Below are 26166 nucleotides of genomic sequence, written 5' to 3'. Positions count from 1 at the left end.
AAAAATAGGATTTTAAAATATAGCTTTTGCATAATGAAATTATTTCAAGAACTATACTTTACTTCAAATGTTATTAAGGCATTAAATTATGCTTTTACCCAAGTCTATGTCAAATGATTGTGATTCTTCATATATTTCAAATATCCAATTTTTTCCTCTTCATCCCCACTTTCAGTTTTCTGCCTCTGGGTTACCAAAGAGATCTTCAATGGCTTCACAAACTCCTATCCCTTTCTCTTCTGTCCTATTTTGAAAGCCTGTATTAAGTTTCTTCCCCCAATCACATTTCCCTTGCATGTGCTGGGGTGACTGCAAGTGAACCACATATCCCAAGAAGCAAGAGCGGTCATTCAACAGATGCAGTTTACAGATGTTTTGAAGGAAGCAGCAGACATTCACAGAAGGAGCAGCCATTGGTCCTTTCTTTTCAATAAGAAAGAAAGAATAACTTAGAAAACAAGGTTGATTTCTTTTTCAAGGAGCACACTCATCAGCAGGGGCAACTTTCTTCGAACTTGCAGAGTGCTGCAAAGAGGGGAGTAAAGTGACTCAGTGACACCAGAACAAAGCTTCAAAGTAATGGTCCCCTTGTGTAGCAGCATTCTTCAAAAAATACTGCAAAAATGAAAAATAAAAATAAGGAGGTGAAGTGCATGCACCAAACAACCATCTCTCTATGTTCCTGCGTCATGCCACGAAAGTAAACAGCGACATCCACGGAGCATTTTCTTCCAATGAGTTTTGCAAAACACTGAAAGGCTTGTAAGAAGAAGAAGAAAAAAAAAAAAATCTATGTTTGCATCAGTAGGCTGATTTTGACAATTATTTCTCTGACTGAAGCTAAATAAAAGCATTTTAATGGTAAAGAAACAAGAAAGGCTGCTAAGAAACTAAATATTATTTAGTAATTGGAGGGTGAAGTTACTGACACGTAACTTTGCCTTTCCAATTTGAAAAAGCACTGCAGACACGTGTCTGCAGATGGTGGAAGCAGCATTGTATTGTTTCTCAAATGGAAGGTTTTCCTTGCTATAACCACACATGCTCGCTTCTGCTTGAAGCAGATACTCCTCACGAACACAGGAGTTTTTATTGTTTTTAATTCAAGATTAAACCTGGCAAAAATTGAATACTGAACCACAGGAAACAACATTTGGAATCCCTTTGCCATTACAGCTTCATGTTTTCCACCTAATTATATTTTGAAACTATTGCAAACTTGTTTCACATGTTACCAGAAATTATCAGATTTCAATTTTCCGAAGCTAATAATGAGGTAGCTATGAGTCGGGGCGGGGCGGGGGGGGGGGGCGGTTGGCAAGACAGGCATCACTTTGTGATGTCACCTTGGCCAGCTACAACTGCTTGCTGTCTGGCAGGACCAAAGCAGGTGGGTAAATGTCCATCCAATCTTCACCTTCATGGGGAGCCTGAACTTCTAAATACTCTTAGTGCATTACATAGCGCAACAATCAGCCCTCGAAAACTTATTGTTAGAATTACTGTCAGTTAACACCATGCCAGGAATAGAAAAGGATAGCTACCATCCATGGCAATTCACCTCACTCCTTCTGTGATACCGGCACGGTGAGACATCCAGGCCAAGGACGTTAGGTTTTATGGCAGCCTCTTCTGTGTTTATAAAAAAATTATAAGCATTTTCTGCTATTGCTTCTCTATGACCTTTTTATTTTCCCCTTTGTTTTGCAGGGACTGAAGAGGAAGATGAAGGTGATGACCTGCTGTTAAGATCTGTGCATGAGTTTTGGTGGTTTCCCCATATGTGGAGTCACATGCAGCCTCACCTCTTCCACAATGAGTCATCACTGGTGGAGCAGATGATCCTCAACAAAGAGTTTGCAATAGTGAGTAAAAGTTACCAAAGATTCACTAAGATACCTTTGCATATTAGAGCCATTCTTTCCAAGCTCTTTTTATGTTTGTCTATATTACACACACACATACACATATATATATTTTTATATAACTATGCAATTAAGGCAGCAAGATTGGAAACTCAGCCCTAAAAAAAAGCCTTTCTGTGGCTCAAACTCAGGGTGAATTTTGTCTAAGCCTTTTTCACTGACACAAGCTTTCTGGAGATGTAGCAGCACTTCATCCAAGTCACCTTGTGAGACCACAGGGATCAGAAGCAGTGAAATCTCAGCAGATACCAACTGGCCTTTTAAGCTTTAGGAGGGAGAAAGTTGCAGTGAAGCCTAAATGTTGTTTATGGTTTGTGAGAAATCTTAAAGCTAATGAAGCAAATACGTGAAGATGCTGGATTTCACTGGGCTTTTTTTAGATGACCTGCTTGAAAAATATGCTTTTTACATAGCTAACCTGTTGCTAATATTTATAGATAATAACATTTCATTTTTGCTCATTTGTGGTGTTAACTTACAAGAGCTATCCTCCTAGCATTGCCCAGAGCTCAGAGTACTTGTACTCCAAGGTCAGGTGGAAAACAAACCATTTAGAGTCCTTTCAGGATAATTCTGCTTGCTTATTGAGCATGACAAAGAAAACCTGGAATCTATAAATGCTCGCCTTGGCAAAAGACACTGTGTTGTCTTTGACAAGGTGTAGAAGTGCCAAGCAACCAGAGCCACTCAAAAGAGCAGAGTGACACAGTGGGGCTTTCTCTGCTGCTCAGGGAACACCAGGCTCAGCCTTTCGCAGCTCAGAAAGGCCAGCCAGCAGCTGCCCCTTCCTCCCGTCCCTCACATGAGACAAGGCATGTCAGGAAACTGGCAGAGGCAGACGCCTGAACAAGTGGTTGGAAGCAAATTATTCCCTTGTTTACAAAAATATTTTCCTAACAACCTTTAAAGGAAATTCATTAAAAATGGCTTAACTGTTTACTCTTCTTGCCAGACTTCCCCCTCTTCCCAGCTCCCGCTTGGCAGGGTGTTAGTGCAGAGGCATTTTGGATGACGACTTTTCCTTTCTACACTTCTTTACTGTTGGCCTTTTGTGTAGCCTGGCCCAGAGACTCAAATATAGTTGAGATTTTAAATGCGAGAGTAATTCTTGAAATAATCTGTATCTCAAAAATACATGGTCTGTTCATCTTTAAACCTATGGGGAAATTCTCCCAGTATTTTCAGGAAACGTGAAGTCCTCTAGGTCAAACCACCTTTAGGAGTAAAATCTATAGCATAGCCTGAAAACAGGACTTGTGATAGAATCTGTTGGCAACTTCAACTACACAAAGATAAAGCCCACGTTGCTATCATCACTGAAGGGTCAAGACTCCTTAGGGTGCCTATAAATAAGGAGCTGATGTCAGTGAAAGGCTGCTGTTATTACAGTTTTATTTCCTGCTAACATTTGGACAGGGGTTGTACCAACCTCTTAACCTTGAATCTATATGAGCTGTATAATTTACTTATGAGAACATTTCTTTTCAAAAGGCTTCCTGTGAAGTCCTCTCTGTGGGAGAAATTTATCTTCCTGATATGACAACCTTCCCGATAGCTATCAGAGAGGTCCCAGCCATGACTTCAGAGTAGTTTTGTATCCTCTCCTGCTTTCTCATCCTCAGCATCATAGCTTACTTGGGAAAGGAAATCCCTGGACAGCTGCACTTCCTTAAGTCCTCCAAAGCTAAAGCAACCCCCTTTTCATTATTCTTTGACCTCACAGTGTGGATCCAAACTTCAATTAGAGATCTAGAACAATACATAGAAAATCTGCTTGATGTTACATATGTTTTATTTGTGCTCTAATATCTTTATTTTGTATTGTACTCAGGGGAACACAGCTTGGTGCCAATGCCATTTTCTCTTGCATTTCCCATTTATTGACCATATCTCCCCACCTCCTGTTTTAGCGACAGGTAGAGGCGACACTTTGTGTCAGTTTGTGCAAAGAAAGCCACAATAATTATTTGGAAGTACGATCACATTAATTCTTCACCTAATGTGGTATTTCTTCATTTATTTTTTTAAACATGGGTAAGAAGGTAACAAGGTCTTCAGGGTGGGAGAGCACATCGTTATACCCGAGAATAACAGTCGAAGTCGCTTTAAGATCCCAAATACCACAACAAAAATTCTGTTCATTAAGACCTGTTGGCTCCTCCTGGCTTTACCATTTTAGAGGAAAGCTAAAACAGATCACACTGTCCAGAAACCTGCACTCAAATCCCTTCACAGTCATGAGTTTCTTCATGCAAGGAAGTATCAGACTTGGGATTGATGTTGTTCACTGGGGAAGAGGTTTCATGAAGGGAATGTCTTTTTCTTAAGTATTGTGGATTAAAATCAAGTTAATAAACACAAGCCAGTGCACCCGAAACTATTTCATTTTGCATGGAGCTATAAATGTACATAAGCACAATTTTTATTGGCTCTTGTATTTACACTGCATGCATAATCTTTGGTTTGCAGGAGCTCAAATACACATACAGTCTGCTGAACACAGGCAAGAAATACAGGTGTTGCAGCTGGCAACTAGATAAAAGACCTCGTTCTGTTTTACAGATATATCCATACCTCATAATGATGCTTTATAAAATGCGGGGGTGCAATTTCAGCCTGCGTCAAATACCTGTATCACAAAATACATGTAGAAATTGGATATCTAAACAGTTTTCTATACATACAACTAATTGCTAATTAGGTATCTAATTGCCTTGATTTCAGTGCAGATATGCATACCTCTATCTGGGGCTTAGTAAAAATCAACAGTCTTTAAAAGATTCCCTTAGGTGTGAATTGCTTGTGAACCAGGAGACTGCCTTTAACAAGAGCCCTCCAAATGATTATATTTTATGTGTCACTGAGATATTTATCATTTTTACTGTTTCATGCCCCACTGGTGAGAGGAAGAGACTTTCTCAGCTTTCATAGATGTTTTTGCCCCACTGCTCTGGATCCAGCGAGCAGCATGGAAAGTTTTGCCTGGCAAAACCCCTGTCCATACGTGCCTGAGTGACAGGCCCCACAGCTGTCCCCATCCATAGCCCCATTCCCACAGCCCTCGCTGGCAGATCTCTTAAGTGCTCACGATATCCTCAGCCTCAGAGGAACAAGAGCCAGAGATTCTAACTGTGGTGAAGTCGCAGACTACCCAGAACTTTGCTTTCCCAATGTCATCTTATTTGTGTAAATATGGATGGTATGCTTCAGAGCATAAGGAAATGCTAAGGAAATGGCAACTAACATTTATTTTGCTTATCACTTGGGTTTGACTTCATCATATTTTGTGGTTGGTTTTGGTTTGAGGTTTTTTCCACCCCCCATCAGAGGATCCCAAAATCCTTTTGAGACACTCATGGATTAAGTTTTGGATTAAATTTTGCAAACTGATAATGTCTCAAGCATTATTCTCCTTGTTTATAGGCAATGCAATTGATACACAAAGAGGTAAACAAATTGCTGAGGCAGAAGTCTCTGATAGTACATATCCCAGAAATAAAACTGAGTTTTCACTGCCATCCTTTAATCACGAGATACCCTTCCTCTTTCGTACATTCTTATCTGACAAAAACAAGGAGAATATATTTAATCCAAAGCCTGTAGCTCTTTATTTTGTTCCTCGATTTGTTTGCTCAGTGATTATCTTCTGTGCTCATTTGTGAGCACATGTGCCCAAGGCACAGCAGAGATACGGCACAAACTATCACTGACTGTAAAAAGGTAGCTGTGATCTGATATGAAGAAGTGAGAGAGAGAGACATATACGAACCAAACAAATCGATTTGGAGATACACATATACAAAACAAATCAATTCAGAGCCTGTCTAGTAACTCCTTGGCTTCAATTGCCTGTTTATAAACCAACTACAGGTGCACATTAGCACTTCCTCTGCCTAAAACTTCTGAGCTCCCCAAACCACAAAGAAATCATGAGCTTCTGACGTACCAATTAAATACCAAGAATATGAGGACCAGTGACCACATATCAAAGGCAATGTATCTACGTGTGATGGAAAGAGAGTCTGATTTGTCCCACTATTAATATCTGTATTTAATGTTAGGAAGGAGACATGCCTACTAGAGATTGCCTCTAAAAATACTCTGTAAATGGTCTGCATATATCGGACAACACTGTCCTGTGCAGACAGGATGAGATTTATTCTGCCTAACCTGAAGGTCCTTCCAAAACAGTCCATCTTCATTAGTGCTTTTGTCCATATCAGGAGCGTCCTTTGACAGCACACCTCTAAGACTGCCTCTACTTTCTCAGCTTTATTTGGTACCACACGCATGCAGAGTCTACACATTTAATAGTCATGTATAGTTTCCTCAATGCTGGACTGCCTTTCTTCATTTCACACCCTCAGAAACTTGAGATCTTAAATCCCAACATCTTCTCTGCCTCTTGGTAATCTGCTACAGTGCGAAGCATGCCTAGGACAGGAGTCGTGGTGATATCTGGGAGACTCCTATGTAAGCCTGGTGAAAAGCTGGCTTTTCCCATGTCCCTGTCAATCCTGGATCTGACACCAACACCAGAAAACCTGCTTCATTAAGACCTGGTACTCTCTGCTCGGGACATTGTACAGCCACATGACAAAGAAGCACAACAGATGAAAAAACAACAGTGAAAGCAAATACCAACACACAAAGCCCCTAAACCTCAATAACAGTAACTTCTCGTTTGCTGAACTGTCTTGTCTAGCCAGAGAGCTTTTAGGCAGATTTTTAAAGTTTAGAATTGAACTGAAAGTAATTAAAAGCCTAAATATTTATTCTATAAAAGTTATCCAAAAATGTAAACCTTGAGAACAAAACCCATGTTTCCATAAAGGATAAAATACAATACAACATTTCTGTGAGTGCTGAGAAGCGAGAAAGTAGTAAATTCATTTCCCGAATACGAGAAACTTTACAAAGTGTTTTAAACTGTCATCATAAGATGTAATCTCTTATAGGAAATCTCACCCACATGCAGCAATATTTGAAATATATCTCAAAACTAAAAATATGCAAAGTTTATGTAAATCTTTTAACTTTGGAAGGTAACATCTTTAGTAGTACTGAATTTACTCTATCATCTACCGTTGGACGAAGTCAAAAACTTTACCAAACTTATCTGAGGTTGTATTGTTAACCTTTTCATCTAATGAAAGTCTTTACACCAAAGGAAATACTGCAGTTCAACTGATTGTATGAAAAGATCTACAGTGGACCTAAGATTTAAAAAAATGAAAAGGTTGTTTTTTTAATCTTTCTCTGACAATGGCCAATACTAGATGTTGCTGTAAAACAAATCACCAGCGATCTTTAAGAACCAGAACGCCAGTTGTGTTATAACAGTTATAGGTTTTGTTTCATTTTATTTCTTACTGCATTTAACAAGGAGATATAATAATTGGTGCAATCAAAACCTGGGGGTTTTCTGTTGGACAAGATCCTGCTAGTATAAATAGTCAATCTTCCAGATGCTGTTTTCTTTCACATTTCCAACATCCGCTCACAGAAAATCTGCTTCAGGACTGCAAACTTACTTGCTAAGAATATACCTCCTTCTGTAGAGCTGGGCTCATTCTGCATTACCTGCCCTTCCTTCAACAGCGGGTTTTTTTGCAAATGCAGAAAAAGTACACACAGCACACGCTGCCTCATGGCAAACAGCTCTCTTCTGTACAAATAGGAAGGTCAAAAGAGGTTAGGAGTTTCAAGCAAATCTTCACTTGCTTGAACGAAGCTGATAATTGAGGGAGATAAGCAGCCTTGGCAGATTGCTTCAGCCTGTCAGCTCAGCCGTAAAGGTAGCTGTCCTACGCCTGGGCTCTGGGCAAGGTTACTTTGGAGGGTGCGCAGACGAGCCAAGGCTGCACTGGCAGGACTATGAGTTTCCAATTCCCATTGCTCTGGCTTGGGTGCATCAGCACGAGGGTGAGACAGCTCACGTGAAGCGGCTGCCACCGGCCAGATGTGCTGGCCACATGCAGGCATCAGAGGGAGAGTTGTTTTGACTGGTAGCAGCCTGATCTGCACACCACATGCTCACTGGTAGGAGCATGGAGCACATGAGCTGGGCTCCTGGAGAGCATCTTCTAGTCTGCTCCAGCCTTTAAAACAAGGCACGTCGCATGCTCCCAGACCGCTCCATGATGCAAACCAGTCCAAGGGAAGTAGGGACAACTGGGGGAATTCTCTGCCAAAAATGCAACAACTGTTTTAATCATCTTCCCCCTATCTCACAGGTTATAACAGTGATTCTCCTTTAATACCGAACTCATCAACTGCTGCAACTTCAGCTTGCACTGTCATTTAAATTGGAACTGAAAGTCCCTTAATGCACAAGTGAAATAGGGATACAAATCTAACCTGTCCAAAAGGCTCTAGGGTCCCAGCTTAAGCGTGCAAAGGAACATAATGCTGCTGTTCTCAGTGACAAAAAGGGCCAGAAGTTTTCCAAACCCAACAAATGCACAGTTTTTGAACAAATTTTGACATAAAGTCAATGGCAGTCTTGAATGTAAAAATAACCAAATAAAATCTTGTAGGAAATTGTTCCTTAGATTATATAAGAAAATGTACTGACTACAGGCATCTCCCATTTTGCCCAATAGCTTAGATTCAAATGTGTACTCCTCCTTTAACACATTAGTTCCCAATCCCAAACTAAATTTAACAACAAAATGAGAGGAAAAAAGGAAACAGAGCAACAGAAAAATAAATCACTGAAAGAGGAAATAAAATATTTAATTTACCCAAGTAAACTTAACATAGAACTGACCAAAGAAAATCTGATTATTTGTTAGTTGTTTCTTCTTTAAAGTCCTATCGGGTATCTGAGTGACTAACATGCATTTGTGTGATGAAGTAAGTAATGTGCAGGATTTATTCAGAGGCTAATTAGCTTTTTATATTGAGAACTTATGAAAAGCTGCCTTATTTTATTTGAGAGTGGCAGATTACCATTTCACCATTCTGTTGCTATGGCAATACCAGCAGCAAATTGTAAGTAGATAAACAGGATTTTGCATGTACTCATTCAGCTACCTACTTCTGGACACATCATTCAGAGCAGAGTTCATTATCCAGCTCAGGACACATTTGCCTTACATCTATGTGTCTCTATACTCCCCAACACGAGTTTCATGAAGGTTTGTAGATTCACGTTAATACAGTATATTTAAGTTAACACAGTGTATTTGACAGCGTAAGAATCATAGACAACTCAGGCAGAGTAATAAATGGCCAGATTTTTCAGAAACCTTTAGATATAGCTTTTTCTTTTATATACGTTCATGGCAAAAAAAACCCCAAACAAACAAAAGAACAAACAACAGAGAAGAGAGTGATTTAACTCTTCTTATTATAGAGCTATTCCTCATTTCCCCCTCAAACTGACTCATGCCTTTCAGGTAGGTAACATCATTAATAAGCAGAAGTTACATTTTGCTCTCAGTAAATTACAAAATAGTGAGTTTGGGTTTCTTTTTTTCAAGATCAGTCAGTACCCTAAGATCTTAACTAATAAGGAATGGATAATTTTAAGTGGTTGCATTATGCAATGTATGACCAAGTGTTCCCCACAGGTTTAACTTAATTTTTGTCAATGAACCAAAAGTCTTTCTTTGCAAAGCACGTGAAGATGCACAGCAGAACCTGCTGTTCCTGGAATTAAAATAATCAACAGTTCCTGGATAATGTGGGCAAAGGGGGGGGGGGAGGGGGGAAGTCATCGTTTCACATTTTAGCCATTTCCCTCTGAACATCAATTTTATATGAACAGAAAACAGCTGATGTATCCTGCAGTACAAAGAGTAAAATGAATTCAATAAACACCCGGTGCGCGGGAAGGGATCTGGCCACAGCAGCAGGACACCCTGCAACCCAGAGATGCCGTGGGAGAGTGGGAAAAGGTTTTACTGGACCTGCTGGAAATGAGCCTCAGCAGGAGAAGAGGCAGAGCACAGCCTTTCTTTCCGCCAGGAGCCGATGATAAACACTGGATGTGTTTCTCAACAGTCACTCAGGCCAATGAAACTAATTACCTCATTTTCACATGTATAGCTTACGCTTCAAATAATTTGCTCTCTTAAATATATGCCAGTCTATAGATGTGGTTATCAGGCCTCGTCATCAGATGGGGTTTTCAGACAGCCCACGCTAAGTTGGGCGCTGGAGGAATGAGGAGCAGAACAAAGGCAGGAGAGCGTCAGGAGGGAAGGGAACATGCCCAGCACGCTTGCAGATAAGCTTCTTCCTTAATTCCTTCTGCCTGCACATTAACTACCTCACTGTGCCATCAGAAGGTATTTTCATGATAACCTATAGATTATATTCATGAAAATGCACATATTTCTTCGTAGAAATGGAGCTAAATAAATATTTATGAAATGAAAAAAAGATGTCCGAGTCCAGCTTTTTTTGCTACTACGTCAATACCATGGGAAAAAAGAATTTTTTTTTCAGAAGCTATGGGAGATATTTAATTTTTAAATCAGGAAGGAATCTTGCTCTTATTCCAGAAATAGGAAAGAAAAGTCCCACATATCTCACTGTAACAATATTTTTCACCTGTTTTTACTGCTCTAATGTTGTTTGATAGCTTAGTCAGTAAGTAGCTCAGTTTACTGGATTACTTTTAAAGAGAACTAAACAGGTAGGATGCAAATTAAAATACACGCGATATGTAATGAACAGGCAGGCAAATCTATTCCGTATAACAGTAACGCAACATAATCCAAGGGGATTATTTATCACTCTGCAGTTATCAAACTAATTCCAGTTCCCCTCATCTCCCCCCCCATTTTTAGTTTGTGCTATGTACAAACAGATAGAAGTCTGTCCAAGGACAACAGCTTCTGAGATGCTGCTGTCTGCAGGAAAAAATAAGCTTTGAATAATTACACGTTCTTTTTCTGTTCCTAAATATATTCCTCCCTCTGCTGTGTTGCAGGAGCACGGCATACCAACTGGCATGGGGTACGCAGTCGCTCCGCACCACTCCGGGGTCTACCCTGTTCACATCCAGCTCTATGAGGCCTGGAAGAAGGTCTGGCACATCCGAGTGACCAGCACAGAAGAATACCCACACCTGAAGCCCGCACGGTACAGACGGGGCTTCATCCACAATGGCATCATGGTACACTGCATTTCCATGCTTCATAGCAATAGTACTTTAAGTGACTCAAAAGTATGCTATTTTTACCAAATGCTTCAAATTTTACAGCAATCATTAAAATTCTCTGTGATTGAGGACTTGTAAGGATGCCAAAATAGCGCATTTGTTACGCGTCCAGTTTTAAAAAAAAAGTCACACAAACTCAGGCAACTGCAAATGTAATCCTCAGAAACTAAATGTACTTGTAGTCCCATCAACTATCAACTGAGTTACAAATGCATACTTGGAAATTCATTAAACTGCCTAAGACCTGTGTTTCAGGCTCTGGTTCATCTTTATGCATGAAAGGATTAGAAACCCACCACCTGGGAAGGTGAGCAGGTATAAGTAATCTCCTCCAGCAAGTGTGACACTTCTGAGGCCGAGGTTTCCTTCCGAGCTTTGCTTCTGAAACTCCCAGAGCCAGGGACCGGACACGTGCCCGACTCTCCCAGACCATGCATTTGTGTGAGGAGAAAAGGTTCCCCACGTACACACTACAACTGCATGAAGGGCAAGAGAATGTATTACGTTATTTGGCCTGTCTTACCAGTCAGCTGCAACCCTATAGATCGATGAAACACAAAAACTGAATATGAATAAGTAAAGTTAGAAATATTTCAAGGGCAGGTCCTGGGATGCTTTAAAGTCCCAGCTGACTTGAATATTGCCTATGCATATAGAGTCAAAATTGTGATCCCCTAAACAAGGCAAAAGGAACTTCTTAATCAAAACGAAGAAGGTACTGCACAGAGTCCAATTACTATTGGAATAAGAGTCAAATTCAGCAGTGCATTTGCACATGTATTAAAATGCTCTGCTGAATGAAGGTTTTATTTGTTTTTAACCAAGCAGAAAAGCAAAAACCCTGACTGGAGGGAAACAAAAGGCTTCCCCAGGTGAAATATGTCTCTGCATGGATTAGGCAATACCCATAAGCCCTGACAGTTGTTGTCTTTACCAGAGCCCATTAATAGTACCCTGCTAATAATGTAACTAAACCATCTAGTTGTCCAGGATGAGTTTGTTTTCCCACGCCTGCTAGCTGGCTGGTTTCTGACCCGCAGCCTCTTGATTTATGATGGGAGGGGGAGATGACCTCGGGCTGGTCTCACACGAGCATCCCACCAGTCCCGTGCACATTTCACAAACAGGAATGAGGGGCTCGGTATGGTTTTCAGGACTGAGGAAAGTATGAAGTAACAGGTCTTTCATGGTCCGCAGCCTTGAATACAAATTCAGTTCAATGTCTCAAGAACAGCAAGATTAATTGCCTGAGATAGCAAGGAGGCCAGGAAGCCCTATTTATCTGCTAATAAACTAATCTTGCTAAGGGAAGAGAGGTTTGGCTTTTTGTTTTCTTCCTCTTCCAAATGCCAGGAAACAAACACTTATTACAAACGTATGAGCTGAATAAAGTCTGCATGAAAGCTCAGCACATATGTGTCGCAGCTTTTCAGAGCTGGCATCTGGAAGTGTCCACATCTGCAGGACCGCGCTTGCTTACCACAAGAGTACAGAAGGTACAAAGGAGCCCATAAACAAACACGCCAGAGCAGAGAGGCAGAAGGGGTCGCGGTTTTGTTTCTGGAGTTGCTGGAAGGATTTGGGTGGCTGTGCCAGGGTAAGTTTGCAGACCAAAGTTAATGTCTGCACTGTTATTTTGTTCTCAGGTGCTCCCTCGACAAACCTGTGGCCTTTTCACGCATACTATTTTTTACAAGGAATACCCTGGGGGTCCTCAGGAGCTGGACAAAAGCATCCAAGGAGGTGAACTCTTCCTCACCATTCTCCTGAATCCCGTAGGTACCTTCTCCTGCTATTTTTTTGGACACACTGACTAGTGGGGAGGAGGGAGGGAAGAAGAGAAGGAAATCAGTTTTCTTTGATCTTGTTTGGGAAATAAAAATCAAGACTACTTGCTCTTGTAACAAGCAGTTTAAAAGCAAAGTAGCAAAATGTCTTTCACTAATTTCTAACTACAACTGTATGCAACAAGCTACTGGAAAATGCATTAATTTCAGCTCCATATTGTTTCCTAACCTGAAGCTGGGTCCCTGTAAGAGAAGGGCACGCTGACTTGTTTAACTAAGACCGAAAGAAACCAGTGTGGGTAGAGCAAACTGTGTGATCTTATTCTGCTTTGCCTTTTTTTCCGTAAGTTTGACTCCTCAGGCACTCCTGGTATAGCTCGATGGAAACCCCTGGGCTCAGGCCTCATATCATTCCCCCACCACACTGGCTCTTAAAAATAGGGGGTTTGCAGCTAAAAAATACCCCAAGCAGTACATAGCCTTCTAATGAAGATTTTTGCTTTGCTCAGTGCTGCATTTCTTCTTCTCTGTCAACATTACATGAACCATAAAGTATATATATGCACACATACATATATAAACAACCAACGCATGTATAAACACACACATATATATGGTTTAATCAAAACTGCCACAGATGTTAAGGATGATTTGCAGAGCTGTCACGCAATTTTGCCTCTCAACTAATAAAGCGGTCTGAACTGCACTGCTCTAATACACACACGCATACACACATATGACGACACGATGTAGGTGGGTGCCTAGGTGTGGTTGGGCTTACTGAGGATCAAAGAGGAAAGCTACCTGACTGCAAACACTAGATTTAAGTCACAGTTCTCTTGCCTGTAACAGTCTCGTGCCATGGAAGGACAAGAACAAAAAAAAAAATAATATATCAATTTTTTTTTTTTTTTTTCCATTTTCCTCCCTTTTTCCTGTTCCAGCCAAACAAGCTACACTACTCACATGATAAATGTCTTGCATCTTGCCATGTGGCCTAATTTTCAGTGGTTTTAAATTGCAGTACTCATTGACTTCTCTGCAGCGTTAAACTTCAGGTGGAGCTAACTCTCAAATCCAGGTCACTTATTTGGAGACTTAAATATAGATTTTGGTATTATAATTAGATGACTATTTCGGCTGGGGTGCTAAGTTGGCGTCTGAGTCAAGGATTCAGTGGGCTTAAAGAAATGGGACATTTCTACTGGGAATTTTTCTGTACCATGCACGTGATACCTAATTTGAGAATAAAAAATATCCCTGATTTTTATCCTGTCTCTCCATTACCTGCGGTTCTCAGGCTGGCTTTTCTACTATAGTTTCCATAAGTGTAACTTGGCTCACCACTGTCTTGGGATGCTGCTGGAATTTATCCTTAGCTTTATCATACTTCGATCAAAACCTGTGCATCTTTCACATATCTAAAGATTTCCTCAGATTTAGGCAGTGCAGCAGTTTGTATGTTCTTACTCCATGAGAGTTGCTTAGAATAGACCCAATTCCTCAGTCAATCACCACGTCCAAGCCTTTTGAGCATGCTCAGGCCACCCTGCCTGCCTCCCCTACAACTTGCCTTTTTCTCTAACTTCAGGTTTTTCTTTCTTACTGACAGCAAATAAGCAAGAAGGTACAAGCTCACAGTTGCTTATTAGAAATTTCAGCCTTTGGCTCTTTTAAACGATGCATCCAAATGTTCTTCCCAAAGACAGGCTGAGGCTGTGGGGAAGCGTAGCTCTTCAATTAGTCTAAAGATTATTTTAAAGGCTATTATTGAACTCTGAATTAAATCAGATGGGCCTATGCCACCATTTATTACACTGTCCATAATTCACCAGCCTGGGCTCTCCAGGCAGCTCCCGAGCAGGACCAACCTCAGAGGTGCCGAAGCATCTTCATTCTGGGAGCTCTAACACCCCGGCTGCTTGCGCCAGCCCTGCAGGAAGTTTCCCCCAGCCAAGTCCAATTGCTTCCCCCAGGCAAGGGCCAAATCCCTCCTCAGATGGGTCCTGCAGCACAGATGGGTGCTCTTGGTGCCCTGCTGAGCACGACAGAAAGAATACTTGAGAGAGCAGTTCTGCTGTATGCTTTTTAGGTTTCAGGAGCGATGCAGCAGAGACAGGACCTTTCCTAAGGCAGCAACATGCAATGGCAGGCAAACTGTCCCACGTTTAATCACGCATCTCTGGTGTTGATGACAGAGCTAGAAGACAGTGTTCCAAAGAAAAGGGCGGGGGGGGGGGGGGCGGGAAGATTTTCTTTGATTTTCTTCAGTACATGAAGTCATTGTTTTGACCAAGCTATGTTCCAATAACTTGAGTCCAATAGATGCTATTGGGTGACATTTGAAGAGAACAGCTTTTCTATACTATTAATGTTCGATTTTCCCCCTCCCACTTTTATGGTTTTCTAGCTTTGCCTCATCAAAACTGATATTTTACTGAGCTAAGCGACACAAGTGAAATACTGACATGCACTTCCCTAACTCTGAGTTCAGTATGAATCTGTTCCAGTGTAAGTGCTTACTCAGACAGGAAGAAATATAATTTAATCTTGTGTGAGCTGAAGTAAGATACACCACAAAACCCCACCATCATTCAAGTCAGGTTGGTACGCTACCCCATGAAATACGCACTGTCTGACAACAGTAAGAGCAAAATCTAGCCTTATCTTGGAAGGAAATTGGTGAGCAGGAAACAAAATAATCTATATTCATACCCTTTTTCTTTTTTCAAATACCAACTTTGGACAGCACACAAGTGAATAAATGGGAAGACCTTTCTTTTATTCAGCGTAAGAGAAGGTGTAGTGTTTTGGTGGTTAATTTGAAAAAGTTTACAGGTTAGTATCTAAAGTCTATAGTATCTTATGGAAAGGATCAACAGTGCGCCTATTCCACTGGCCAATTGCAAATTCAGTTGAATAAAAGAAATGTGCTTTGAATGTGATGTGTTCTCCAATCTGGCAGCAGTGCATACTAGAACAGCAACAAGAGACTTCCCATCTTATATCCGAGAAGATTTTACACACCTCCGCTCATTAATAAGCTTCCTTAGTATTTGGATATCAACCTGTGCAGTTCAGGGCTTTACCAAGAGCACAGTTCAGGGATTTACCATGAGCAGTAGAGTGTAAACCAGCGCCTGCTCTCCAAATGGATTATGGAAAAGAACAACTGTGTGGAATGTAAAGGCTTTTTCAAGACCATAATTTAAAATTTTGTTGTTGTTGAGTCATATTGAATGAGATGCCTGATGTAGTCCATGGACAGAAACCACATCCATAAAATAAAATCCTAGGCAGAATGCACCATCCCCCCTAGCATGTAGGCTGCTTTACACAGTTACAGTTATCTTACTTCAAGTTTTGCAGGAAAGGGGTTGCCTGTACATTGTTTATTTTTGCATTACTGACATTGTTTAAAAATATTTTTTGTTTACTCTTTAGAAGCGCCAGCCAGACTCTTTCCCAGCCTGAAGGAGATTTGCAGAAATAGAGTAGCTCCTATTAATTCTACCACCGCGTGGTCAGACAAGTCTCCTGCTCACCAGGCTCTGGTCTCAAGCGGGCTTGCACAATGGCCACCGGCGTTAGTGCGAGTTATGTGCATACAGTAAGGGGAAAGGGGAACCCCTCCACACAGGCGGTGTGTTCTTGACAACTGAATTGACATACAAATTGTGTGTTGTTACCACAATAGATCATATTCCAGAGTCCAAGAATGGGTTAGAAATCTCCTTATGCAGCTACTTATCTGCCCTGTGGTGCACAGTGTCGTCCACTACTGCCGCCTGGTTTGAAAAGCAGAGGCACCACCAAAAAAAGCCAAGCAAAAAAGCTATATCTGGTTTCACAGAGCCCTTTCTAAAGCTACAGCAGACAACCATTTTGTTACCATTTTGAGGTGTCTTCTTGATCCAGTAGGCTAGGAGTTAGAAGAGGGCTTCTGAGCAAGTTTGTGGTCATTGCCTGTCTGTCTCGTTTCTGTGGGGTTTTTTTTGTTCCTTTTCCTAGTTTTACAGTGGTATGTTTCTGTAGATGAGCCTAACAAGAGTTGGGCAACAATTCCAAGTTAGATGTGATATATAACAGCATTTTGGTTTTAGATGCTTGACAGTTTAGATGCTTTTCCTGTAAAAACAACCAACCCATAAATAATTGCTAATATAGTTTTTAAACCAAAAATTAAGTGAGCTATGCAGTTCAATGACTTCTTCCCAAAGCAGCTATAGTAAAGGCCACACGTTGCACAAGTGTCTGTTTGCTCCTGGATTCTCTTTTGGAGGCAGCTGCTTGGTTTCCTCCAAATCAAAACCCTGGACCTGGGTTTTGGGGATGGTTTACTTTAGGGAGTGCTCCCAAAAACCAGTCCAGCTTTGGCTCTCTGCAGACCTCCAATACTATTCCAGCAGGCTTTCAATCTTCAAATTTTCCGACTCTTTTGGTCTATCTCCTTGAGTGTGCAACATGTATTACCAGTGTCACGCATAAAAACATCCCTCTAAAGCAACAACACAATTCTTGCACTATTTCAGACACTTAAAAAACAGACGTACAAAATAATTGTTGCATGTTTAAGCCACACGCACAGAAATGCTATGTGGTGGGAGCAATGTAGGCGTGAGCTTACTTCGTGAGGGGATACAGAGGAGCAGCACACCCCACATCTCACACCCCCGCTAACACACAAAGCTTCGCTGCTGTATGGCATCTCCTACCACCGCATGGAAATGACTGAAGCTGTTGGAGCACTAAAACCCAAAAAACTCTCCCTTTCAGTTTGTCTTGAAGAGACATGTAAGTGCATCTATTGTGTATTAAAAAGTAGAGTAACAACAGTAGCTAAAAAAGTGCAAAGAGGTGCTGCAGTTTGGGCAGTTTGGGCCCTCTTTCCCTTCACCATCCAGCACCAGCTTCCTTCCTCGATTCACCAGCTTCCTTGCTTCATCTTACTAGTCAACAGTTGCCCCTCTACACCAACCAGTACCATACATATTCACTAGGTTAGGGAGGACAAGAGTACATCTAAGAATGGTTTGGTTCACATCCACAGTTATGTTCAGGCAAGGCTGCCAGAAGTGAAAGGCCATACTTCACCCTCCAGTAAATAGAATTATTACAAGTTTCACACACACACACTTCCAGACAGTCTTTTTCAGACTGTTTCAAATTTTAGAAATCAGCACATCACCACCTTTTGCTGTGGATTACAGCTATTTAGCTGTCTAAAACCAAACTAAAAGTCAACTATTTCTGGCCTTCTAGCTTAAGATGTCAGGGGCAAAGAAACAGAAACCTGAAAGTCTCTGAATAAGTGGTGACACAGATGCACAATAAGTGGATGAATAAGCTTTAGCATGAGTAGCAGCCCAAGCACAACAGAACCAAAGTCAACATCAACACCAACTTCCAGGAGGACTACTGCCTGCTTTTCAACCCTATAACCACCGACCTAATGTGCTATCTGCATTGGCATCGATACGTTGAACAGGTCAATCGCATCTAACTGAAACAGCCCCCAGCAGACTTAAAAAACAAGTAGTAGATCACGGTTCTTTTCATTGCATGGGCACAGCATCTGCACTACGATCCTGCTTTGTTCAGGAAAGTGCCAGGACGGTGTAGACCAGAGTTTCCAGGCACAACATAGTGACTTGATTTGTAGTTGTGTTTTTAACAGGATTTCAGCAGTGAAGATGGGTTGTAAGAGACAGCACTGAGAAGTTCATGTTTCCTTAGGCTATGACATCCATTTATAATCCTTTATCCCATCCCCCAAACAAGTGCAGGTAGAAACACAACTTGATTACTTGAGTTTTGATTAAACATTTTTTTCAACTAGTTGGATTACTGAAGCACATCTCAAGAATAATTAAATGCGGGGAAGCAAATTTACTACACAGTAATAATATATCAGATAGGAAGGATTTATTTACAACTAATTCAGGGTCAGACTGCGATAATGATAATGGCAAGCAGTAACATTGACATTGCAGTACATAGAGTGCCACACTATTTCTTCTGGGAGTATATATTCTATGTACTTCACATGTGAGACGCTCAGAGTGCCCTTGGCAGGGAGCAGGTGGGAGATAATGAACTTTTTGCATGAGGTAAGGAACCTGCAACTAAGTCTTGAAAATGGCAAGAACTGAATATCTGCTAGCCTTTCCTAACTTTAAAACATGCCACCAATGAAGGCTACTAGCAAATTCTTTTTCCCTCCCCCTCTCCTGAGCCTTGACAAGCAAGTGGTTTACAGAAACCCTATCCATGACTCAGGTTGGAGTTAGCCATTTCAGCAAAGGTATTACAAATAAATATTAAGCTTATTACCAAAAACGTTTGCACTTCCATGAAGCAATACAACACAGATGGTTAAATTAGAAAATGCCCAAGTGACAATGCATTAGGATAAAGAGTTTGCAGAGATTGTCAAGGGAATCTTCCAATGGATTTTTTTTTTTTAATGGCTTCTACTGAATACTCTGTCTCAGAGAGATATTTTCACTTTCTAATTTATGAATCCTAACGATGAGTCATGTCTGTAGGAGATGATTTAGTAGTATGCAGAGGAGGGATAAATTCCACCAAGGCAGACAGCAATCAAACCAACTTTCCTTTGAGTTTTAATGAGAGTTACAAGAAGCCCAGCCAGACCTTTCCAGGATCCAGTTCATGCAGAAAGCTGCTCAAGTCTAGAGTTTAGGGTACTTATTCTTTGCATAAACACTTGAAAGCAAAGCTCATTAAAGTTAGTGGAAAAAGTTTTGGCCAACAGACTGCGTTTGAAATAAACCGAAATAGTGCAACTCTTTCAAAGGGTATCAATCTAGCTCCTCTCTGAAGGGTTTTGTTCATTTGGAGACTTAGAACAATAACAAGGAGCTTCAGATGTGTTTACAATAAGAAATACACATACAATTTGGGACAGAAAATGAGACATTACTGTACTCTTAGAGTTTTCCTTTATTATTTGATACAAGAAAAGCAATGAAACATTCAGCTGAAATATGTTTTTGTCTCTTGCCAGATGATGTTCGATAGATGTTCAGTCAGTGTTATGTTATTATCATCGATGTTATTTACTTTGTGGTTTGACAAACAGCATCAAAAAAATCAGTTACTAATCCTAATTAGGCCAGAACTCCTAGAAGTTGTAGTATCAGCACTTCCATGTCAGTGGTGGAAAAGCAGCAAAACCACCACAATCGGTAGAAATAAGCAAGGGCAGAGAAAAAAGAAAAAGACATCTAGAATGTCAAACAAAAATGTAAGAAAAGTTTTACAACACTGCTTTTGTGCCTAATCTAATTTCGATAGTAAAATAAAACTTTTCACAAGACTAAAAATAAGATTCTTACCACCATGCTGCGACAACATGTACTTTCTTGTTTTAAGATATAACTACAATTAATACAGACGTACATTGCTACTCAGGACATATCTTCAAAGCCAGGAATTTAATACCAAAGAGCAGACAAGAAGAATACCACGTCCTTAATCTGACTATAACATTACCCAGCTATGTAAGTGTGATAGAAAATTCTCTGGCTCTGACCAGCATTGTAACTACCCGACTGCCTGTGAAAAAAATGTTTAGGTTTTCTGCAGGTGTACAGCATTCCACTGCTTCAACAAAAAATACAAAGTCAAAGACAGTTTGAAAAGTAATTAAATTTTTAAAAAATTTTAAAACAGCATCATTTCCTGTTCTCTCTTCTTAAACCTCACCAATTCTTTCCTATTTTTCTGCAGTGCTTTGATGTGCTTTCAAAGATTAGGGATTTTTTAAATGTTTGCCTCATTAGGTTACCTAACCATAAAAAAAAAAAAGGCATTTCAAGGAATTCAACATTTCAGTCACTTTCAGCATTTTTTATAATTCTACTTCTCATGATGTACTTAGCTTAATTGACCTTTACAATAACTTTATGCATTCCCAGAATATATTTGTAAAATCTCCCTTCGTCTTTGTTCACCAGTGCTGTGCTACGTTCCTTTTCTTTGCCCCCTTTTTTTAAATACATTCCCATGAAACGTTAACCAACTTTACATGCAATCCTGTCTTGGACCTACTCAGCAGAGAAAGACAAGTTAACTGGCATCAAAATCAACCTGCCTTAAGGTACCTTCTTTCTCTTCAAAGAGAGCTTTAGTATGAAAGCTGACACGTGCCAATCAGAGCAACATATTTTCTAAGGCACACTCAGAGTCACATCTGCTATCACAAACAAACACGGAGCATGAGGTGGAGCAAGTACATGGGATGAACAGAGCAAATCCTCTGCTTTGCTTCAGAATGTAAACCATAGAAATATATAATCAAAAAAACATTAATAACTTAGAGCTCCCAAACTGAAATACTTTCAGCAGCAAGGAGCTGGTTTCTCAAAAGTTAGGGAACTCCATTGGAGTTAAAATCTGAGGAGGATTTTCCACATCCAAATGTCAGGCTCAAAATGAAGTGGGTTCACCCCATGTTCTCTGACCGTTGCCCTTCATTCAGCCTCCTGAGAAATGCTCTGACATATTTAAAGCATGCTTTTACAAATCGTTCTATATATCACATCTTCAGCATCCACAAGGTCTTCCAGTAGCTGTTTTCTAGTTCATCTCCTTTACTCCCCTGCTTCACAGACGATAAAGAACAGTCATAAACATTTAACAGCCAAGATAAGCTAATAAATACGGCCCTAAATATTATCACTCCTACAAACAAGAGCGAGAGAGTAATTTCTCCCAGAAAAAAAAAAAAAATCTCTTTCAACCAGAGAGCTTTTTATTAAGCCAGCAAGCGACAGCACAAAAGGCACCTCAGTCAAACACTAAAGCAAAAATAAGTGCATCAGGCTTTGAGGAGAACCAGCAACACTCACTTGCTCAGTTGAGTAATCAGTTAATTGGATTTACTTGCCAGTCTGGTGCATGTTTTTCTCATTAGCTGTTCACCTTGAAAAGCTAATGGATAACCCTTAGTACTGCCACCCCCTTCCTATTTTCTGCTTCGCTCTAGCCCCATTTCAGGTGTGCAGCCACCAGTCCCTTCCGAGAGACAGTGTCAAGTTAACACCAAAACCAAAGTAGTTGTAGACCTTGCTGTGTATGTGAGGGCAAGGTTCCTTGTGAAGTATTGACCCAATCTTTGGCCACATTCAAACAGTGGAAAAGCTTGCAGAGAATGAAACCCAATATGAGACCCCCACCATCTCAAGACATTCCCATCTCTGTCCTGGTCACAGCTGAACACAGTGCATTAAGATTCTGTAGCCTGAACCAAGAAAGTCAGATACCCCTAGAGAGGTGGTTAAATTAAAGATATCCAGCAAAGATCAGGTTGTTACTTATATTCAGTGTCTTAATTCACAAGGTGCTTCTCTTTTTCTATTCTTTCCTTCTCCTCCTTGTTGCACACATGAACTTGGCTGGGCAAACTCTTCCTTTCCTCCTCTTCTCGTGGGGTATTTTAATTCAGTCTCTCACTGTCTCCTTTTCATAGTTCCACCATAAAGAACTTGCACAGGCCATTCCTGCATTTTGTTTATATATGTGTATAAAAAGCTCTCTTTGCTCTAGATTTATACCTGCATCACCACATAGAGACATGCATACCCTGCACAAAACATTTACTGTCCGCAAAGCCAATAAAATAAGACATACTTGCAACTGATAGATCAAGCTATTCTTAAAGTTAAAAAGAAGAAAAGTAGCAGACAAAGGGAGAAAGTTAAACACTTCTTTAAACTCCTCTTCCTACTTCAATCAAACATCCCTAAGAAGCTTTAACCTGAGATGAAATGTGGCATATGAATTTCAGGAAGATGAGCTTCTTTTGCAGGAATTTGGTTGTTGAGAGTGAAATCAGACTTGTGATTGAAAAGTGACTTTGAACTCAGCTCAGGAGAGGCTACAGACGGTCCATAATAAGGTACATGATTATTCTAACTTCAAACAAGGCGTGATCACACGTTGCAGAGATAGGCAAATTCTCTTTAAGCTTTTAATTTTGAAGGCCCCTTAAATGCATTGACATTTTTAAACTCTCACTGTAACTAAAGGGTTATTGTTCATTTCCAGTCTGTTGAATCTAGATTCTGCATGTCCCGCCTGTGCCATACTTTGAACATTTTGTTCTTGTTTCCAGCTCTCGCTCATCACAAACACAGATGAGAATCACACATTATTGCTTCAGAATATTAAAAGTAAACGCAGAGAGGGGTTAATTTATACCTTCCACAAGAGATTTGGGAGTGTTATTATGAAACATCTTGAATGTTAATAATATTTTTCTTTTTATTTGCTTTGTTTCTCTGAGCATATCTGTAGAAAGAATAAAAAAATAACCTGGGGCATTGTAGGAAATACGCTGCAACCCAAAAGTAATTCATAATGCAGTTCTACTACGGGCCCTGTGAACAGAGCATCTCAGCACATTTCAGGAACAGGAAAAAGAAAGCAAGCGACCTCCCTGCTACAAAAATGTCAACACTTGTTGAGCCATAAATAACAGGCTACTGCCTATAGGGACAGGCATGTCCCTCTCCAACACGAGAAGAGGGATATGTTCCTTCTATCAAATTAAAAGGGAGTTTTGTTATTAACCAGCTACGTCAGAGCTTGTCTTAACTGTCACAAACATACCAAATCAAATGAAAAAAAGAGAGTTGGGCCTTGTTCTTTGTACAGGGTCCCATCAACCTGCCAGGACAACATAAAGAACCATTTTACTGCATTAAGTGAACGTTACAGTGGAGCACAAGGTAGCCGGACGCTTGTCCCTGCAGAGAGGGCCATGGGGTTGTCATCCCAGCCAGAGCTGCCTGGGCAGGCAGTATAGCTGCGGGATGCAGTCATTAGCTTTTTCCTGAGGAAGAGCTTAGTATCTCTTCTTTATTTGGAAAAATACGTATACCCCATGCACATACAGCATCATAACCACTTCTGTTTTCTTCCTGCCACAGCAGGTATTAAGGTTCAGTACAACCAACATACATTTGTTCTGAAAGATAGCACGCTACAAAAGTGCCTGTATCTACAGCACAATTGCCCCTTCCCCTAAAGATATTTCCTTTTGCAACTGGAAGTCCTGTAAGCACTGATAACATGATAGAAATATTATAATACAAATATAAAATTTGAAGCTGCTTTTATCTTCCAACTCCAGGTGTATGATTAAATCCACTCCAACCTTGCTCAGGCTTTTGAATCTTTTTTCCACCTTTGTAAATCATTCTTTCTTCCTTCATCCCACATGGCTACCCCAGCTGCAAAGAGCTAGTATAGGAAAATATTATCCCATGGAAACTCAAGCCTTCAGCAGCATATTTAGAAACTAATTAGCTTGAAACTCAGGGCATGAAGAAGATATTTCTAGGATAACACATCTCCTTTCTTTCATGACATTTTCCTGCTTTATGAAAGCTGATACTCTACACTTTATCAGGATTACTTCCCAGCAAGTTAGGTGATGGCAGAAATAGTAATAAATGACTTTGTGTCAACAAGAGGCTTATTGGGTAAAGAGAAAAAGAATCTGTTACCTTCAAGCACACACCATACGATAATTTATTAAAGTGTCAGGAGCAAGCCTTTAAGGTAAAAATGAGCTGACTCAGAATTCTCTGATTATTGAAAATGAATCCTTAATAGAAGTAAATGGACAAGAACAAAATTTCCTTGCTGTGTTCGCCATTCAAAATTAATTGGAAAGCAGCTGATTTGAGAATATTATATCCTCTAGTGAACTGAAAATGCAGTATGTTTTTTTTCTTCTGAAACCAAGAGTGGAGAATTAAATTAACTCTGAGGTTTGTTTGCTCGGAGTAGGCCACCAAAATGGATTAATTAATCATCATTTATGAATACTCTATAACATAGAGCAGTCAGCTCTTCATAAAACTGCTAGAATAGCAACATGACAGTGGAACAGTTATAAAAACAAATGATAAATTTCTTGCATCTCCAATCTATATCGAGTTGCCTGGCATTTCTTTCTTTACAGTCTGAAAGCAAGTATCCTGGTGAAAACTCCTATTCAGTGTTTGTAAGAGGGCTCAGTTAAAACAGGATGATTTATAGTTGTTCTACAGCTCTGTGCTGTGCAGGGTCCTGGGCGGTAATTTCCACAGGGAATGTCAGTATTGCTCCAAGAGACTTTACCTTCCTCTGCCTGGAGGCTATGAAGTGCCATATTAATGTTAATAGACATAATTCATTCCATCATTCAAAACACAGTTTGAACCAGATCTTATTTAAGCATATCTATAAAGAGATATGTCAGAGAAACAGTCATTAATGAACGCTTATCCAAACTAATAATCATTTTGATCATTATTTGTCATTAGCAGTTACATGAGCACATTTCTCCCAAAGTTCAGCCAGCTCAGAGGATTGTGTTTTAACTCATTGATTGGAAGGGTAAATAGAGAGAGAAATGACTGAAGAACCATTTAAAAACAAAACAAAGCACTATTGAATTTACTGAAGTCCTATCGAAGCAAATAGGGCAGCTTGCGTCTTCGCCTGTTGTATTGAACTGGGATCTCTGAAATACTGTGCTCCTCTGTGGGTATTAAAGCCAACAGGTCCCCAAGCAACACGTTATGCACCTGCGGTGCTAGAGCAAATGCTTCGTTTCTTAAGGTGGTCAGTCCACCAACCTTTGAAGTCCATGTTTATATCAGGACTATTTTCATCCTGCCTAGAAATATGGTCTTTCCTAGAACATGCCAGACTAGCCAGGGGACATGTCCAAGCTATGAGATGACAAAACTTAATGCCAGGTCATTGCAGGTGAGAGAAATTTGACGGAGCATTCCCAGGCAACTCACAGTGTGTGCACAGAGAGACTCGAGTCAAACACACAGCTTGGCTCGAATGCAGAGTTCATAAATATTTATTACCACTGTTACTAGCAGTTTGGCAGCCTGGCCACTGCTGGCTCCCCTGGTTGAATGCTGTCTAGTTGTTTACACAGGTTCCTGAGTGGCAGAGTCTCCTCTTATCCAGGAATCGCAGCCATGCAGGTACTACATGCGTACAGCAAACTCTCTCAATTATATCTCATCATATGCTCTGTGGTCTACATGACTAAGGTTTAATGTTGCTTAAAACATAACCATCATATTTAGATTTCTTCAAAGTAATGACAGCACTGTTCAGTTCTATTAAAATAAAAGTAAAACAGGAAGACATTTTCTGACTATTTTCCACTCTTAGAAGTCAGACGCCCCAGAAGATATTTTGGAAATTCTGAAAGAGTAATTATTTTTTGCTGAAAAGA

The 26166-nt window shown here is 40.3% G+C and overlaps 1 protein-coding gene across 1 annotated transcript in view; it reads left to right on the top strand.

The window, feature by feature from the left end:
• The window catches only part of LOC309404849 (bifunctional heparan sulfate N-deacetylase/N-sulfotransferase 4), a gene marked incomplete at its 5' end in the record, with an annotated part of 83009 nt that overhangs the window by 34185 nt on the left and 22658 nt on the right, over positions 1–26166 (top strand). The window contains 3 exons of the mRNA XM_081999471.1: positions 1711–1865; positions 10870–11055; positions 12747–12875. Coding sequence (XP_081855597.1) covers positions 1711–1865; positions 10870–11055; positions 12747–12875 — 470 coding nt within the window. The remainder of the gene's footprint in view (positions 1–1710; positions 1866–10869; positions 11056–12746; positions 12876–26166) is intronic.

This window comes from Phaethon aethereus, assembly GCF_964289735.1.
Source record: "Phaethon aethereus genome assembly, chromosome: 4".
Taxonomy (NCBI): domain Eukaryota; kingdom Metazoa; phylum Chordata; class Aves; order Phaethontiformes; family Phaethontidae; genus Phaethon; species Phaethon aethereus.
The sequence above is the reverse complement of the archived record's forward strand: the minus strand, read 5'-3'. Positions and strand labels throughout refer to the sequence as shown.